This window comes from Chiloscyllium plagiosum, unplaced genomic scaffold (assembly GCF_037043375.1).
Source record: "Chiloscyllium plagiosum isolate Xiang-an unplaced genomic scaffold, Cpla_swu_hap1 HiC_scaffold_7, whole genome shotgun sequence".
Classification (NCBI taxonomy): Eukaryota; Metazoa; Chordata; class Chondrichthyes; order Orectolobiformes; family Hemiscylliidae; genus Chiloscyllium; species Chiloscyllium plagiosum.
In genome coordinates, this window is record NW_028270145.1 from 102,696,911 (window position 1) to 102,715,471 (window position 18,561).

Consider the following 18,561-nt stretch of genomic DNA (forward strand, 5'->3'; position numbering starts at 1 on the left):
AGCAACTTACATATGTATAACGCTTTTAACATAATAAAACATATCACGGCACTTCACAGAACCTTATGAAGGAAAGCATGGCAGTAAGCACGATATCGATCAAACTAGTAAGTTTTCTTAGCAGGGGTTTAAAGGAGGAAAACAAGACGGTGTGATTTTGGTGGGAATTCCAGAACTTATGATCAAGGTAATTGAGGGCATGGCTGTGAATAAAAAATGTGCATGGAAAATCAGAATGAAATGAATGCAGGTATCTCACAGAGACTTTGGTCTGAATTATGAAGATAGAGAGGTGGAAACCATGAAAGAATTTGAAAACAAGGAAAGAGATGGTAAAATTTGTATGTTCTTTGACTTGGTCCAATGAACACAAAGGTGATAAGTGAATGCTTTAGAGCTGTATGAATTAAGCTAAGGGTAACAAATTTACAATAATCTCGGGTTTGCAGAAGCAGAATGTGGGGCACAACCGCATGGGTATTGGGGTCATCAAGCACAAAGGTGAAAAATGAGTGAATGGGAATTTCAACAGCAGATGAACTGAAACAGAGAAGACAGCTGATGATGCAGAGTTGCAAATAGACAGTCTTCATGAGGTTGGAAGCTCATCTCTGGGTGAAATATGAAAACAAGATTGTAAGTAGACTGGTTGAATCTCACACTGTTACCTGACAGAGAGATGGATAGCTGGTGAATGGAATTTGGAGCAGATGCTGAAAGCATAACTTTGATCAATCTTCTGAATATAAAATGAGAGAACATTTCTATTCATCCCACATAGGATATTATATAAGTAATCTGATAATTTGAGAACAGTGAGGTGTCGAGAAAGCTGGTGGTGAGGTAGAGCTGTATGTTGTTGGTTTATGTGTATAGACTATGCTTTTAGCCCGTGTTACAGAAAGGCAACATCTCAATAAGAAATAGGCGGAAATCCAAGGATGAATTCCTTGAGTCATCAGAGGTAATAGTACAGGAGCATGAAGAGAGGCAAGTGATACTCTGGAATGAAATTAATAAGTGCGAGAGAAACTCAGCAGATGTATCAGACTTGAAACATTAACTCTGTTTCTGTCTCCACATCATGCTGCCAGAACTGCTGAGTTTCTCCAGCTCTTTTTGGTTTTATTTCAGCTGTCCAGCATCCACAGTATTTTGCTTTTATTTGAGTGATTCTCTGAACGCATGTAGCTAGGTAAGAAAGAAACAGCAAAGAGAAGGTCCAGCAGGTTGGAAAACAGCAGAGAGACTTTGCTGAACAATTGTGTGGAAACCATGTCAAAGTTGCTTGAAAGAGTAAAGAGGAGATATTAACAAGGAGTAGAGTCATAGAGATGTACAGCATGGGAACAGATCCTTTGGTCCAAATCATCCATGCTGACCAGATACCCCACCCAATCTAGTCCCACCTGCCAGCACCCAGCCCATATCCCTCCAAACCCTTCCTATTCATTTACCCATCCAAATGCCTCTTAAATGTTGCAATTGTACCAGCCTCCACCACTTCCTCTGGCAGCTCATTCCATACACGTACCACCCTCTCTGTGAAAAAGTTGCCCCGTAGGTCTCTTTTATATCTTTCCCCTCTCACCCTAAACCTATGCCCTCTAGTTCTGGACTCCCCGACCCCAGGGAAAAGATTTTGCCTATTTACCCTATCCATGCCCCTCATAATTTTGTAAACCTCTATAAGGTCACCCCTCAGCCTCTGATGCTCCAGAGAAAACAGCCCCAGCCTGTTCAGCCTCTCTCTATAGCTCAAATCCTCCAACCCTGGCAACATCCATGGAAATCTTTTCTGAACCCTTTCAAGTTTCACAACATCTTTCCGGTAGGAAGGAGACCAGAATTGCACACAATATTCCAACAGTAGCCTAACCAATGTCCTGTACAGCCACAACATGATCTCCCAACTCCTGTACTCAATACTCTGACCAATAAAGGAAAGCATACCAAATGCCTTCTTCACTATCCTATCTACCTGCGACTCCACTTTCAAGGAGCTATGAACCTGCACTCCAAGGTCTCTTTGTTTAGCAACACTCCCTAGGACCTCACCATTAAGTGAATAAGTCCTGCTAAGATTTGCTTTCCCAAAATGCAGCACCTTGCATTTATCTGAATTAAACTCCATCTGCCACTTCTCAGCCCATTGGCTCATCTGGTCCAGATCCTGTTGTAATCTGAGGTAACCCTCTTTGCTGTCCACTACACCTCCAATTTTGGTGTCATCTGCAAACTTACTAACTGTACCTCTTATGCTCGCATCCAAATCATTTATGTAAATGACAAAAAGTAGAGGACTCAGCACCGATCATTGTGGCACTCCACTGGTCACGGGCCTCCAGTCTGAAATACAACCCTCCACCACCATCCACTGTCTTATACCTTTGAGCCAGTTCTGTATCCAAATGGCTAGTTCTCCCTGTATTCCATGAGATCTAACCTTGCTAATCAGTGTCCCATGGGAAACCTGTTGAACACCTTACTGAAGTCCATATAGATCACATCTACTACTCTGCCCTCATCAATCCTCTTTGTTACTTATTCAAATAAACTTGCCATAATAATGTGAGTTCAGAAAGCAGTAGCATCCAGTGAGCAGTTGCTTTGAAGTGATTCAGAGATAAGGCCTACAACACTGTAGCCCAAACAAATACTCTGAGCTGATCATTTTCACCTGATAACACAGGAGGCAGGATTGGTGGATTTCAGCCGTAATATTTGGTAGATCTGGTTTCAAATCAACACCTTGTGTCTAAGAACTTCAGTTTGATAAATCTGTCCCATTTATATACTTGCTTTATATCAAAGCATCTGTACGCAACATTGAAATATGAACGATCTTAACAATGACTGTGATTGTAAGCATTAACTGTTTCCTAACTAGTCCGAATGTCTTTGCGTGTGATGTCGCAAAACATTGGTCAAATTTAACTGATGTACCACAGTAGGTTTTAGACAATGAATGTTTTAAGTATAGCTAATTAAGTGTTCTCTGGTGGTATCCAATGAAATAATTACAAAATGCTTTTTGTATGTAATTTACCTTTTTGTTATTTCAGCATTTTATACATCCTAATGTAAATATAGTTTGCTATCTCCAATGATGTTGCTTGTAAAGTTAGTGTATGCCTTTAATCAGTAGTCCATTGGATATCCTTTTCCACTGAGTGGCCATGCATTAATTATTGGCACTGACATGGTAACATGAACCTTTTTGAGATATATAACCTTACCTGTTGTATATCTCCAACCGGTTTAATATTGGCCATCTACTTTAACACTCTTCTTTCATGACTGAAACTTGTTAGTTGTATATCTTTGGTAGAAATTCAGTTGCCATTGATTGGCTCTCTGGAACATTTTCTCTGTATTCAAAGAATGACCAAGATTCAAAAACATTTCACAAGCTGTGAAATGTTTTGGGCCAAACCAAGAAATCGATTTCACCTTGTATTATCTTTCCCCAATGTCAAAACCTCTACAATGATGACTTTGATTGCCTGCTTTTTTCCTCCAGTTTCTACTCAGTATGCTTTCTCCTCAACCCTTTTTAAGAAATATCTTGGATTGTTTGTGGCATGACTGTCAATGAATACATTAGCATTGACCCAAGATTGAAATGGACCAGCTGTATAAATATTGATTAATTTATTGTTGTGACGTGTACCGAGTTACAGTGAAAAGTGTTATTTTGTGTGCTGTACAGGCAGATCATACCACATTAGGCTAGCAGAACAGAATGCAGAATACAATGTTGCAGCCACAGAGCAAGTGTAGAGTGAATAACATTGACATTTGAGGTCCATTCAAGTCTGAAAACAGCAAGGAAGAAGCTGATTTAAATCACACATTTGTATGTGTATTCAAACTTTTATATCTTCTGACCAAAGGAAGAGGTTGGAAGAAAATAGAACTGGGGTGACAGGGGTCTTTTATTATGTCAGATGCTTTCCCACGGCAGTGGGAAGTATAAATGGATGGAAGGCTGGTTTGTGTGATGGACTGGGCTGTGTTCACAACTCTCTGCAGTTTCTTGTGGTCTTGGGAAGAGCAGTTGCCAAACCACAAGCACTCAATCTCTTTCCTGTATTCTATCCCAAGTTATTTGAGCTCCTCCAACAGTGATGTTGTCAGCAAACCTGTAAATGGAGTTTGGGCAGAAATTGGCCATAGACTTAAGTGTATAAGGAATAGAGAAGGGGGATGGGTACACAGCCTTGCGGAGTGCCAGTGTTGAGGATTATGGTGGAGGAGGTGTTGTCGCCTATTCTTACTGATTGCAGTCTATGGGTCACAAGGTTGAAATCCAGCTACAGATGGGGAGCTGAGACCATATGTCTCAGAGTATCAAGATGAGTTTGTTTGGAATTATGACGTTAAAGGTGGAATTGCAGTCAATAAGTAGGTGCCTGACATAGGTATCCTTGTTATCCAGATGTTCCAGGGATGAGTGAAGGGCAAAGGAGATGATGTTTGCTGGGATGTGTTGCACCACAAGTGAATTGCAAGGCAATCTGGTCGGCTGGAGTTGGTGAGAGCCATGTCTAATCTCTCAAAGCCCGTCATAATTATGGAGGTCAGAGCCACTGGGCACGAGTCATTGAGCCACACTTTCTGCAGCCAGTAACTCAACTCTAATCTCCCCAGTGCCTGCCCATCAAATACAAGGTACAAGTCAGGAGTGTGATAGAATAGTGTCCAATTGCCAGGATAGATGCAGTGCCAACAGCATTCAATAAACTCAACACTATGGAGGACAAAGCGGCCCACTTAATTGGCACCAAATCCATTAACTTCAACATTCACTCCCTCCACCATTCTGACACAGTGGCAGCAGAGTGTACGTTTTCCAAGAGGCACTTCAGAAACTCATCAAGGCTCCCTTACCAGCACCTCCCATACCCATGGTCTCCAACACTGTCCATTTGATTAACCCTTAGAATGCTGCATTATACATGAAACCATTATACATTTATAATTATCTTTCAAACCCTACCAAATGAATAATGAAAACCATTTTCAAAGCCAGGGTCTTGTTTTGCCCTCTCCAGGAATTAAAAAGGGACAAGCATATTGGACCTGGTGTGTTTTTTTTTGTTGTTTACAGATATTATTAATCATCTTCCTGTTTAACATATGTATATGTTTGCTTCAAAGGTTGTCCTGAAAATGCAACTGCTACAGATTGTTTAAATCCATTTGGCGCATTTGAAGGCTGCATGCGGCTTATATTGATTGACAACCAAGCAGTGGATCTCATTCTGGTGCAACAAGGCTTACAGGGAAACTTCTCTGACCTCCACATTGACATATGCGGTATTCAAGACAGGTAATTGCATACCCTTCCACAGTGACAAACAGCTAAATTGAATGCAACATCTCCTTTTGTGCGAGTAATTTATAGTAGTTAAATGCTTGCTTCTTTTGGATTCTTCCGGGACCTGAGGCTGCCTGCTTGGTGGCAAGGTGGAATATTGCCATGTATTTCAAAGGGAATGAAGTATAAAAGGAGAGAGCTTGTACAAAAATTATACTTAACGTACAAGTCAGACCACAGCTGGAAGATTGTGAACAGTTTTGAGCCCCCTATCTAAAGAATGATATACTGGCGTGAGAGCCAGTCCAGAGAAGGTTCACTCAGCTCATACCAGGTATGGAGTCCAATCTTGCGAGGAGAGATTGAGTAGGTTGAGCCTTCCGTCACTGGACTTGAGAAGAATGAGATGTGACCTTATTGAAAAATGCAATACTCTTAAAGAACATGACAGGGTAAATGCAGAAGTGTTTTTTTCCCACTTACTGAAGAGTCAAGGACCAAAGGATTCACTCTCAGAATAAAAGGCCATATATTTAAGATATAGATGAGGAGAATTTTCTTCTCTCAGAGGGTATTGAATCTGTGGAATTCTTCCTCGCAGAAGTCTGTTAGGGCTGGGTCATTAAGTGTATTCAAGGGTGAGATAGATAGAGTTTTCATCAGAAAGAGAATCAAGGGCTACAGGAGAAGGCAGGAAAGACAAGTGAGGATTATCAGATCAACTGTGTTCACACAGCTGAATGGAGGAACAGACTCGGTGGGTTGTATGGCTTGCTGCTCCTATGTGTTATGGTATCATGATGGGAAGCCTGAACTCTACCAGTTTCCAGTCTTTGCCCGAATGAAGTTTCTGCACTGTTGCCAGTTGAAGTCTTTAAGTGGTCAATTAAGGATCACAAAAGAGCCTCAACCCCCTGAACATACATTTATCAACTGTGGGCAGGGTGTAAAAGAATGGGGGCTGAAAATGTGTTGCTGGAAAAGCGCAGCAGGTCAGGCAGCATCCAAGGAACAGGAGAATCAACGTTTCGGGCATAAGCCCTTCTTCAGGAATGAATTCATTCCTGAAGAAGGGCTTATGCCCGAAACGTTGATTCTCCTGTTCCTTGGATGCTGCCTGACCTGCTGCGCTTTTCCAGCAACACATTTTCAGCTCTGATCTCCAGCATCTGCAGTCCTCACTTTCTCCTGTAAAAGAAGTGTGGACAGGCTGTCAGTTTGTGAAGGTGAGGACTGCAGATGCTGAAGATCAGAGTCGAGAGTGTGGTGCTGGAAAAGCACAGCGGGTCAGGCAGCATCCAAGGGGCAGGAGAGTTGATGTTACGGGCAAAAGCCGAACAGATCCCTGATGAAGGGATTTTGCCCGAAACGTCGACTCTTCTGCTGCTTGAACGTTACCTGACTGGCTGTGGTTTTCCAGCACCACACTCTCGCCTGCCAGTTTGTGAAGTCTATCAGTCTGCTCGCATCAATGCACGGTAAGGGTGAACCTGGGACAGGGGTTTGGCTATTGGAAGCCATCTGCCTGCCCATACTTCTGACCCCAACATGTCCCACCCCACAAGATACCACCCCATCCCTGTCAAGTGAGATTGACTGCCCTCTGACCAATCCTCCATCCTAGATATTCGGAGAAGTATAGTACTGGCAGCAGCCACAATGCCTGCTGTGGTGCCACTGAGTTAGGAAGCTGCTCGCTTCAAACTGTTGATCAGGATTTCCTGGTCTAGATCTCTAATTCCGGCAGAAAGCCTACTATCAATCAATCTGCTCCCTGATTGTTGGAAGATCCAGTGAGCTTTCTTATCTGCACTGCCATGGATTCTCCATCTACAAACTCTTCCACTTTCAAATCGAGTCCAATAATGGCGAGAGCCTGACCTGTAAACTTTTCTCTTTCCTGTAAACTGTCAGAACATTGAGCTGGGAACAATGTTATAGTGGTTTCAAATTGCTCTATGACTCATTTAATTGATTGATAACCACCTTCCATACAATTCATCAAAGCCCATTTAACAACACCTTCCCAATCACTTCTATTTAGAAGGACAAGGGCAGCAGAAACAAGGGAATACTACCACCTGCAAGCTCGTCTTCCAGCCACTCACCATCCTAACTTCGAAACATACTGCCCTTCCTTTGAGGATATTGAGTCAAAATCCTTGGATTTCCTTTTTAATGGGATTGCGAGTAGCCCTATGGCACCCTGGCTGCAGCACTTCAACAGGTTTAATTGAATTCACAAGGTTTTGGAGTGTTACTCCTTTGGCAGGTGAAGTGATGAAGGAACAGTGCTCCAAAGCTTGTGATTTCAAATAAAACTGCTGGTCTATAACCTGGTGTCATGTGACCTCTAACTTAGACCACCCCCCGTCCGACACCAGCACCTCCACATCACAGTTCAAAAAAGGTAGCTCACCAACATTTTCTCAGCTAGGGACGGACAATAAATGCTGGCCCTTCGAGTGATGCTCATATCCCATTAGAGAAAATAAAAAAAGACACTGCACAATCACACCATGAGCCTTGAGTTATGAACAGTACAGTAACCGGCAAAGCAATTCTCTTGGTATCAGAGCACACCATCAGCTGCTCATCTTTGAGCCTTTCAGAACACAGCTTGAAGGTTCTGGCACAAATTTCTGCTGAGTTGCAGTTCCCCACAGTTTGTCATGTTTTGTCAGCCTGCTGTGTTGCCCGTCTTTCAGACTGTCAGGAAGATCATGACAAATTCTGATTCTGTTATTGTCAAAGGTCGTATCAGTGCACTTTTCTCAGGATGCACTGGATCAGCACGAGGAGGTGAGCTTCATATTTTTTGGTTTTCCCAGTTCTCTCACTGTGGGGTGTCATGGTGGCTTAGTGGTAGCAATGCTGCCTCACAGTGCCACAGACCCAAGTTTGATTTCAGCCTCGGGTGATTGTCTGTGTGGAGTTTACACATTCTCCCCCTGTCCCTCTGGGTTTTCCAGTTTTCTCCCACAATCAAGATGTGCAGGTTAGGGGAATTGGCCATGCTAAATTGCCCAGAATGTTCAGGGATGTGTAAAGTAGGTGTATAACTCAGAGGTATTTGTAGAGTAATGGGGAATGGGTTTGGATGGGATACTCTTCAGAAGATTGATGTGGACTTGTTGTGCCAAAGGGACTGTTTTCACACTGTAGCGATTCTATGATTCTTTTTTGGAATCGATTAATCCAATTTTAGTATGTCCATAACCTCCCTATATGACTCTAATTCAATGAAAACATATGTATGTGTATGTAAAACTATGTAATAGTTCTCTGAATTGGATGTATGTGACACACTGTTGCAAGATTTAAATTTGGTGTGAGGGTGTGAGATGTTGTGTGACCTATATGTCTCCAGCTGAGCTTTGAGTCATGCTATATCATTTGTTTGCTTTTCTTGAAATTGTACTGTGCATTAAATTGGAGATTGGCTTATTCTCAGGCTCCAGATATAGAGTCATAGAGACCTTTCCGACCAACTCATCCATGCCGACCAGATATCCTAAATTAATCCAGTCCCATTTGCCAGCACTTGGCCCATATCCTTCTAAACACTTCCTATTCATATAACAATCTAGATGCCTTTGAAATGTTGTAATTGTAACAACCTCCATCACTTCCTCTGGCAGCTCATTCCGTTCATGCACCACCCTCTCCATGCAGTTGGTGTTGACAATGTATTCAAGATTTTTTATTATATGTACAACACCAGAAAGCATGTGCAGTACATGTGCATTACATGTGCAGTAACGTTAATGATAACGATAATAAGTAGTTGAGTATCTTTGGAAAATGATATACATCCAAGTGCTACATACATACAGTGAGTATGGCCACAGTTTTGCTTCACCCTTAGACAGGGTCATTACAAAGGCACACTTGCCTTAATTGCTCAGTCCTTTGATTACAAGAATTGGGAAGTCATGTTGAGGTTCGACAGGACATTAGTGAGGCCTCTTCTAGTGTACTGTATCCAGTTCTGGTCACCCAATTATAGGAAGGACATTATTCACCTAGAGTGTTCAGAAGAGATTTACCAGGATGTTGTCGTGAATGGAAGGTTGAAGTCATAAAGGAAGGCTGGATAGGCTGGGACTTTTTTCACTGGCATGTAGGAGGTTGAGAGGTAACTTTATAGAGTTTTATAATATCTTGAAGGTTGTAGATAGGTTTAATGGTAGGTGTCTTTTCTGTAGAATGCAGGATCTCATGACTGGGGGCACATTCTTAAGGTGAGAGGAGAGATATTTTAAAAAGACATGAGAGGCAAAATTTTAACACAGAGGGTGATTCGTGTGTGGAATGGACTTCCTGAGGAAGTGGTAGATTTGGGCAGAATTACAATGTATAAAAGACACTTAGGTAAACACATGAATAGGGGTTGTTTGGATAGATTTGGGCCAGGAACAGGCAGATGGGCTTAGTTTAATTTGGGATTATGTTCAACATGTACTGGTTGGACTGAAAGGTGTGTTTCCATGCTGCATGACGTGGTGACGACATTAAAATGCATACAGGATTGACCCTTAGATTGCTGCATTATTCATGAATTGCTCTTCTACTAATAACTGTTGTTCTTCGATCATGTTTGGTGCATCCAGACTATAGTTATGTGGAGAAATATTGAAGCTGATGTACATTGCTGGCATTCATCAAGTGGCATCGCAACGGTAGTCTGCAATTGCGTTTTGTATCAATAACACAACTGTATTTCATGGCCTCTCGATAGGATGGCGGGAAACCATTATCAGTGAGGGCTTGGGTTTGATGATGGGAGGTTTATCGAATGTCACAGGCTCTGAGTAGAATTTGGGAAACACCGCAGAAAGGTGAAGAATTTTAAGGAAAGCATTCTTTGGCTGAGAACTCTGCATCCAGAAAAGGAGCAAATGAAAAAAAAGCAAAGAAGGGAAAAGAGAAACAGGACGTGAGTTAGAACTGGACAAGGTGGTGACATTGAAATGGAATTAAGCCATGGAGCAGGTAGTACAGGGAAGGCAGAATATGGATTGGAGCGGACATTTATCAGAGTTTAATAATAACAGTTTTGTTTGGTAGAATCATAATAATTATCACAGGAGGAAGATCATTTGGTCCATTATAGCCATTCTAATAGACACATTGCTATCCAGCCTACCACTAATTTCCAGATCATGATTCATTCTGTTCAAGGTAACATTACGACAAAGATATATTGAAAAACGTAAAATGTAAGGAGGATTTCAGGCTATATCATCCTTTCATGCATCTCTAGGAGAAACTAATTCCCCTCGAAACTTCCTACTTCTTCCCCTAAATCTGTTCCTCCCACTTATTGAGGCCTCAAGGAAGGAGGATCGACTCCTTTGAGAGCTTCTCATCATTTTATACACTACAATTTGTTCTCCTCTCAGCTTACATCATTTACACACAAAACTCAAAACTTTGCCATCTTTCTTCATGACTAAAGTTCTCCAGTTCAGGCAACATCCATGTAAATTTCCTGTGTCACATCTCAAGCATAATCACATGCTTCAAATATTGAAGTGACCGCAGCTGTAAGATTGAGTGCCGCCAAACATGAGCTATAATATCACACTGAAACCTTCTCGCAGTTTTGAAGAATGTCGCCTAAGATTCTTGTTAACAGACAAGGAAGAAACAGTGAATCTGCTTGAGCAAATACATGTAGACAACCCTTTATCCGAAATCCCAAATCCAAAAAGCTCCAAAATCCGAAGGTTTTGTTCCGAAGTTTTTATCTCATTAACAAGGTTGATTGGCATGCAAACAGTTAACCCAACCCCACACCCACTCGATGCATGGCACTCAGATGTGACGTGAGGGGTGCCATGATCCAGCACTGGCAGGCCTCAATTCTGTCTCAGGGCCTGTTACTCATAGTGAGTCTGCTGTTCGGTAAGATTTTTAAAAATTTCACCGTTGAACTGTCACTTATTCCGAAATTTGAAAAGTTCCAAATTCCGAAAACCATCTGGTCCCAAGTGTTTCAGATAAAGGATTGTGTACCTGTATTGACTCTTGGGCACCATCCTACTTTTTGACAAGTGACATGAGTCCTTTAAGTGGAAGGTGGGATCTTGGTTTGAGGTCCAGCCTAAAGGATAGCACCTCCAATACATCATGCTCTCTGTGGTGTCTGGAATGTCAGTCTATATATTATGAGCTCCAGCTTTGTTGGGAAGCTCTAACCCATCATGTCTCAGTGAAGCAAGAATACAACCTATGAAGGGATTTTATTGGCACAGTGTGTGGTGTGATTCACTGCACAGCTGTGCTTTTACTGAGCATTTTCTGGCATCGTCATATTGCACTGAATCAAATATAATTTAAATTACTGTAAATAAGCCTTATTTTACTTCCATATATCGTATACAGCATGAAAAAAGAACATTAAATAGCTTACTCCTCCATTGCTTAAGAATATCCCAAAGTGTTTTATATTCTATTGCTAAGGGTGGATAAATTAGACTACATTGAATGTTTACATTATTTTCTAGCACAGGTCGATATCTCTCTCCAATTAAAATGTAGTTAACTAATTCACTAGAATCAAACTGGGTGCCCTGGAGATGTAAGCTGTTAACCTGAGACTATGGTTAATGATGTTCTGGATCATAAGACCATAAGACTTAAGAGCAGAAATTTGGCTATTCAGCCCATTGAGTTTGCTCTGCCACTCAATCATGGCTGAACCTTATAAGTTTCTCAACCTTATTCTCTCATCTTCTCCTTGTAGCCCTTGATCCCCTTGATACTCAAGAACCTATCTAACCCAGTCTTAAATATACTCAATGGCCTGGCCTCCACAGCCTTCTGTGGCAAAGAATTCCATTGATTCCCCACTCTCTGGCTGAAGACGTTTCTCCTTATCTCCGTTCTAAAAGGTCTTCCCTTTACTCTAAGGCTGTGCACTCGGATCCTAGTCTCTCCTGGCAACAGCGGTCACAAATGTTGGGGATATCTTTTCTCAGTTTTCAGCATTTTCATGTTTCCGCAATTTGTGGTGTCACTGGGTTCTTTGTCCTTCCTGTGGGGGAGAGCCTTGCAGCATTTTAGTTTGTTCATGGTGTGTGGGCATTGCTGACAAGACCAGTATTTACTGTCCATCCTGAATTCAGCTCATTATCCAGGATGTCATTCTAGTGCAATACTGAAGGAGTACTGAAACATAAGCATTTTGGTGAAAATTAAGAAAACGGAGTTGAAGTCGGAGATACACCTCATTGAGCCGTCATGCATCATTCAGCCCCAAAATACTCAACACTGTCATATTCTGCAATAGAACCCTCTACACACATCTGGTAATGGGCATTGTAGACCTTTCTTGTTGCCACTCAGTTGAATGTATCGATCTTTCACATAACTGGGAATGCTTAGTTCAACAGCTCTTCCCTGGTTTTCTGTCCTTGCAAACGTTATACCCTACTCAGCTGCCAACCGGCAAAAATCCACCAGCTGGTTGAAACACTCATGTTACATTTCATTTAACTATTCCATGATAACCTTCCATTCTATCACCCAAAATTGAGCAAGGTCTACCAGCAGTCCTCCTTTAGATCAAAGAGTGGGAAACATATCAAGCATCTGTCAATTCCTTTATAGTGAACACCTTGTATCACCTGGCAGAGTATGACTTACTATGTTGAGTATACTTCTCTATAAACAGGTTCAGGAAAAGCCAGGGCCACGCTGCAACCAACGTCCATCACTGAGCATCAATAAACTTGTAGAAAGATGCAAGAATTGCACCTTAAACTCAAGAAATGAAGAGGACAGATTTGCATTCACTAAATAAATAGGTAACACCATTTAATGAGATGATGGTGAAGTTCTTGCAGATGTTGACATCACTGTCATTGGCACATTGAGCCGGGAAATTGTTTACCTTCTAATAGCTCCAATGGTTCTGTTCTGAAGATGGGTCGCTAGACCCAAAACATTAACTCTGCTTTCTCTCCACAAATCCTTCCAGACCTGCTGAGTTTTTCCAGCAAGTTCTGATTTTGTTTCCAATAGTTGCACCAGGACCATCTAAAAGAGTTGCTTGAAAAGTCTAGTCAAATATTCTGTCAAATAAAACTCATAAAAAAGGATTGATTTTGATACCGCAAAATGACTGCTCCACTCATGCAAATCATTCATTTCACTTTGAAAACAATTGAAGTATCTAATACTTTGAGTTATTTAAAGACCTTGTAAGGTGCAGGGTTACTGAAAACATTTGCATTTCTTCTCTCAATTGCTCTTTTTTGGGATTCATTTCCTTGATGTATTCACAATTTTTAGAACTATAACAACATGTGCAGAATAAATCAGTTTTCAAAACTGGTTGTGAAAGTAGACAGCTGGAATTAAAATGTTTTGATGCTTTAAATAAATATGGCTGGTACTGATAGTTTTGAAATATTGCCTGATGAATGTACTGTAGTCCTTTATTACAAAGCCATTGAGCAGATCATTATGTGATGTTTTATAATGAATTGCATCATTATCTTGCAAGAACGAAATCTGGAATGTTAGAATAGGTCGGCTGACATTTTCATTATCAGTTGATTGGCTGGTGTAATTCACCCTGTAATAAAGTATTCCAGTCTTCAGAAGCCAGGACCTTCATACAGGGTGTGCTGAAACAAATGGAAAGTCATTGGTGATCTCAATCAGACAGCCTTTCACTGGATTCTGTAAACTCAAATTTCCTCCCATTTCAACCAATTTTCACGTCACTTGTCCAAAAAGGAAGGATGAGATTGTAACCCTATCTTATTGGTGAGTTGCGAGTGTGGACCTATCCCACAACTGGCCTGCATAAAGTCACCTAATTTGAGTATGCATACTGGCATCTTTTAGTTAATTTCCATGTGCAACCATTGGCTCTCATTGACCAATTGCTATGCACATCAATCAATCCACTGGAACTGTAAGACATAAGAGCTAAAGTAGACCATTCGGCCTGAAAAGTCTGTTTTTCCATTCAATGAGATCAGGGCTGATTTATTAATCCTCAACTCTACTTTCCTGCCTTGTCCCTATGAACTTTCATTCCCTTCATGATTAAAGTTAGTTGATGACCCAGCTTCGGCAGCTTTAGCAGTTTAAAAAAAGTATGTCGACTGACTACCCTCTGGAAGAATAATTCCAACTTACTTCTGCCTTAAATGGGCTACACCTTACTATAAGATGATGCACTCTGTTCCCACAAGTGACAAGACCTTCTCCATATCTATCCTGTCAAGTCCAGCAAGAATCTTGTATGTTTCAATAAGGACTCCTTTCATTCTTCTAAACTCCAATGACTACAAGTCCACCAACACAACCTCTCCATATAAGGCAATCTGTCCATACCTAGGATCAAGCTAGTGAAACATCTTTTGACTGGCTTCAGTGCCAGGACATCCTTTCTTAGACAATGGGATTAAAGCTGTTCACAGTGTTCCAGCTGTGGCCTGCCTGACTAGTGATTTATATACGCTGGAAATGTGTTGCTGGAAAAGCGCAGCAGGTCAGGCAGCATCCAGGGAACAGGAGAATCGACGTTTCGGGCATAAGCCCTTCTTCAGGAATGGGCTTATGCCCGAAACGTCGATTCTCCTGTTCCCTGGATGCTGCCTGACCTGCTGCGCTTTTCCAGCAACACATTTCCAGCTCTGATCTCCAGCATCTGCAGACCTCACTTTCTCCCCTAGTGATTTATATAGTTTTATGCTTTGAAGTAGAGGCCAATAATCAATTTGCTTTACCTATTACCTGCTGAACTCGGATCTAACTCATTGTGACTCATGCACGAGCACCCTAAATCCCTTTGTTGTACAGCTTTCAGCAATTTCTTCCCATTCAGACAAATGCAAGGTTATGCATTTTGTAAAATCAAATTCAAGTGCAAATTGCAAAGTAAATGTAATGACATACAGAGGGATCTGGGCGTACATGTCCACAGATCCCTGACAGTGGCAACCCAGGTGGATAAAGTGGTGAAGAAGGCATAAAGTACACTTGCCTTCATCAGCCAGGGCTTCAAATATAAAAGTTGACAAGTTGTATTATAGCTGTATAAAAATTTAATTCGGCCACATTTGGAATATTGCTTACAATACTGGTCACCACACTCCCAGAAAGACGTGGATGCTTTGCAGATGGTGCAGAGAAGGTTTACCAGCATGTTCCCTGGTCTGGAAGGTTTTAGTTGTGAAGAGAGGTTGGATAAACCTGGATTGTTTTCACTGAAAAGCTGGAAGGTGAGGGGCAACCTGACAGAGATCTACAAAATTATGGGAGGCGTAGATAGGATGGATAATCAGAGGCTTTTTCCCCCAGATGCAAGTTCAACTGCATGAGAGCACAGGTTCAAGGTGAGAAGGAGAGTGTTTAGAGGAGAAGTACAGGGAAAGGTTTTCACACAGCAGGTTCCTCTGTGGAAAACACTGCCAGTGGAGGTGGTGAAAGCAGGCATGTTAGCAACATTTAAGGTGTATCTTGAAAGATGCATGAATGAGAAGTGATCAAAGGAACAGAAACCACATACGGGCAATATGTAGCAGGCTAAATAAGGGCAAGGAATCAACGCAGGCTTGGAGGGCCAATGAGCCTGTTCCTGTGATGGACTGTTCTTTGTTCTTTAAACAATATTGAGCTCCTCTCTTCCTCCTGCCAAAGTGCATTGCTCATAATTTCCCATATTGTATGCCACCTGCCAGTCTTTCTTTTCTATTCAACGTAATCTGTTTACATTTTGACTCAAGTCAGGAAGCATGAAACAAATTGTAAAACCTGTAGAGCATTATTTCAAAAGTATTTTGGCCAAGTGTAAATAAACTGATGAAGAAATTCTGAGTCATGGGTTATCCCAAGTAGGGTTCTGTTACTCTGCATGCACAAGCTCCTGGCACTGGGGTTTCTTATTCAAACTGTTTTGGCTGGCTGAATTCCCTCTGTTTTAGAAAGTGGGGTAAACTCTAACAAATTCTTTCCAAGAATCCTGTGTGTGTGGTAAAGAAGACTTTACGACAAACTCCATTGAGAGGAGTAACAACAAAACAGAGAGGAAGCAATGGGCTATTGCTTTTCAGGAAGATGCTAAATTATCTCCAGCTCAATTCAAAAATTCTACCAAACGTTAGGCCATGTGACCTCCTCTGAACATCCTTCAGACTGTATCAGTCCATCTGAGTTCCCTGCTCCTTACCAGCTGTTGATGTGTACTCAGGGCCTGTCACATTCAGTAAACCTTCAGTCATCAAACCCAAATACTTTTTCCTTAGCAAAGTGTTCCATTGTTGAAAATTTCAAGATATATTTATGTGGATTCACATGATTGTTCTTCAAAAAAGTGTTTGGATTACATAACAGGAGAGATTTTTTGCTGAAGAACCAGTGCTTGGCTCTGCCCAGCTTTAATCAATGGCACTGCATACACTTTTCCATCTATCCCCAAATAATAATAGGAATGAAGAGGAACGCAAGCCTTGCATTTATGTTCCACCTTTCTCAACCCTTAGACATACCAAAGCATTTGATAGTCGATGAAGTATAGTCAATGTTGCATGATGGGAAATACAACAGCCAAATTGGATACAGCATGTTGCCGCAAACTACAACATTATGATGACCAGATAATCCATTTTTTGTAATGCTTACTTTAGGGAAAATCATGTCTAGGACACCAGGAATTACTCCCCTGCTCTTCTTAGAAATTCTACAGTGAGATCTGTTTGAGAGAGAATTTTTTTTTGAGACATGGGCATCACCGGCTGGCCAGCATTTATATGCCATCCCTACTTGCCTTTGAACTGAGTGGCTTGCTGGGCCATTTCAGAGGGCAGTTGGGAATGAGCCACATTGCCGTGGATCTGGAGTCACATGTCAACCAGACCAGGTGAGAATGGCAGACCTTCTTCCCAGACAGGTTTTTTCCCTGTCAGTCGCCAATGTTTTCATGATCATCTGTGGATTCGTAATTCCAGATTATTCTTGAATTCAGCTTCCACCATCTGCCATGGCAGGATTCGAACCCAGGTCCAGAGAACATTAACTGAGTTTCTGGATTAATAGTCAACCAATAATACCACTGGGCCCTCATTTCCCCTTGGTTTAGTATCACCTCCAATAGACACAAGATTTAATTGTTTCTGTTATCTTAATTGGTAGTGAGTTGCCAGTTAAAACTGAATTGTCACGTTGGAGTGTAACAACAAAGAGGCAATTTTTTGGAAGTCAGTGACTAATGATCAGTTATCAGTAATTATCAATTATCAATGATCAATCAGTTACTTTAATCCATCAGCTACTTATGGAAATATTAGGGGAGATGACCAAAACATGTCATTGGGCAAAGCAGTATGTTTTAGGAAGGCTTTTATAGAGAATACAGAGGAGATTTCCTCGAAAGATACCAAGACTATGGCATTCTGGTGATTGTGAATACAATGGAGAAGCTCCTTAGAGCAGACATCATTGCAGGAGAGATTTAGATGATGTGTCCACAATCGCAAAGAATAGTTGATAGAGTTGTGCGAAGGAGGAATTATTTCTAACGACAGAAGAAACAGTAACGAGAGGTCACAGATTTAATGCGAATAGAAAATTGGAGAAATAAAAGTTTACATGGTGCCTCAGTGATTAGCATTGCTGCCTCTCAGCGCCATGGACCTGAGTTCGGTTCCATCCTGGGCGACTATGTAGAGTTTGCATAGTCTCTCCGTGTGGGTTTCCTCCAGTTCCCTCCCACAGTCCAAAGGTGTGTAGGTCAGGTGGATTGGCCATGGGAAATGCAGGGTTACAGAGATAGGGTAGGGAGGCAGGGCCAGGTAGGTTGCTCTTCAGAATGTCAGTGTGGACTTGATGGGCCAAGTGGCCTGCTTCCGCACTGTATGAAGTTGTTGCGACCTGAGATGAACTAACTGTCTGAAAGAGCGGTGGAGGAAGATAAAATAATATCCTTCATTCGAGGAGAAACATTCGGAAGGGGAAATAAGGGCAAAGTTGTCATAAGATTCAAGACTGTGGGGCTACTGTAGGTAGAATGTTTTTGGTGGTACGGACTTGATAGGCTGGAGGGCCTCTTCTGTACTGTACAATCCTATGAAAGTTGTTCATATTGTCAGTCCATGAAAATGAGAATGGCTTCCACCTGGCATCATGACTTGTGTGTCCTCAGGTAACACAGCTTGTCAATCTTAGAGCTACAGGTCTTTGGGCAGAGCTCAAGATCCTCAAGAAGGGGCTTGTTC

The 18,561-nt window shown here is 41.6% G+C and overlaps 1 protein-coding gene across 3 annotated transcripts in view; it reads left to right on the forward strand.

Moving 5' to 3' along the window:
* The window catches only part of LOC122551780 (contactin-associated protein-like 5), a 1,290,980-nt gene that overhangs the window by 698,232 nt on the left and 574,187 nt on the right, over positions 1–18,561 (forward strand). For all 3 annotated transcript variants that reach the window (XM_043694243.2, XM_087989330.1, XM_043694244.2), the window contains one exon: positions 5,164–5,335. In XM_043694243.2, coding sequence (XP_043550178.2) covers positions 5,164–5,335 — 172 coding nt within the window. The remainder of the gene's footprint in view (positions 1–5,163; positions 5,336–18,561) is intronic.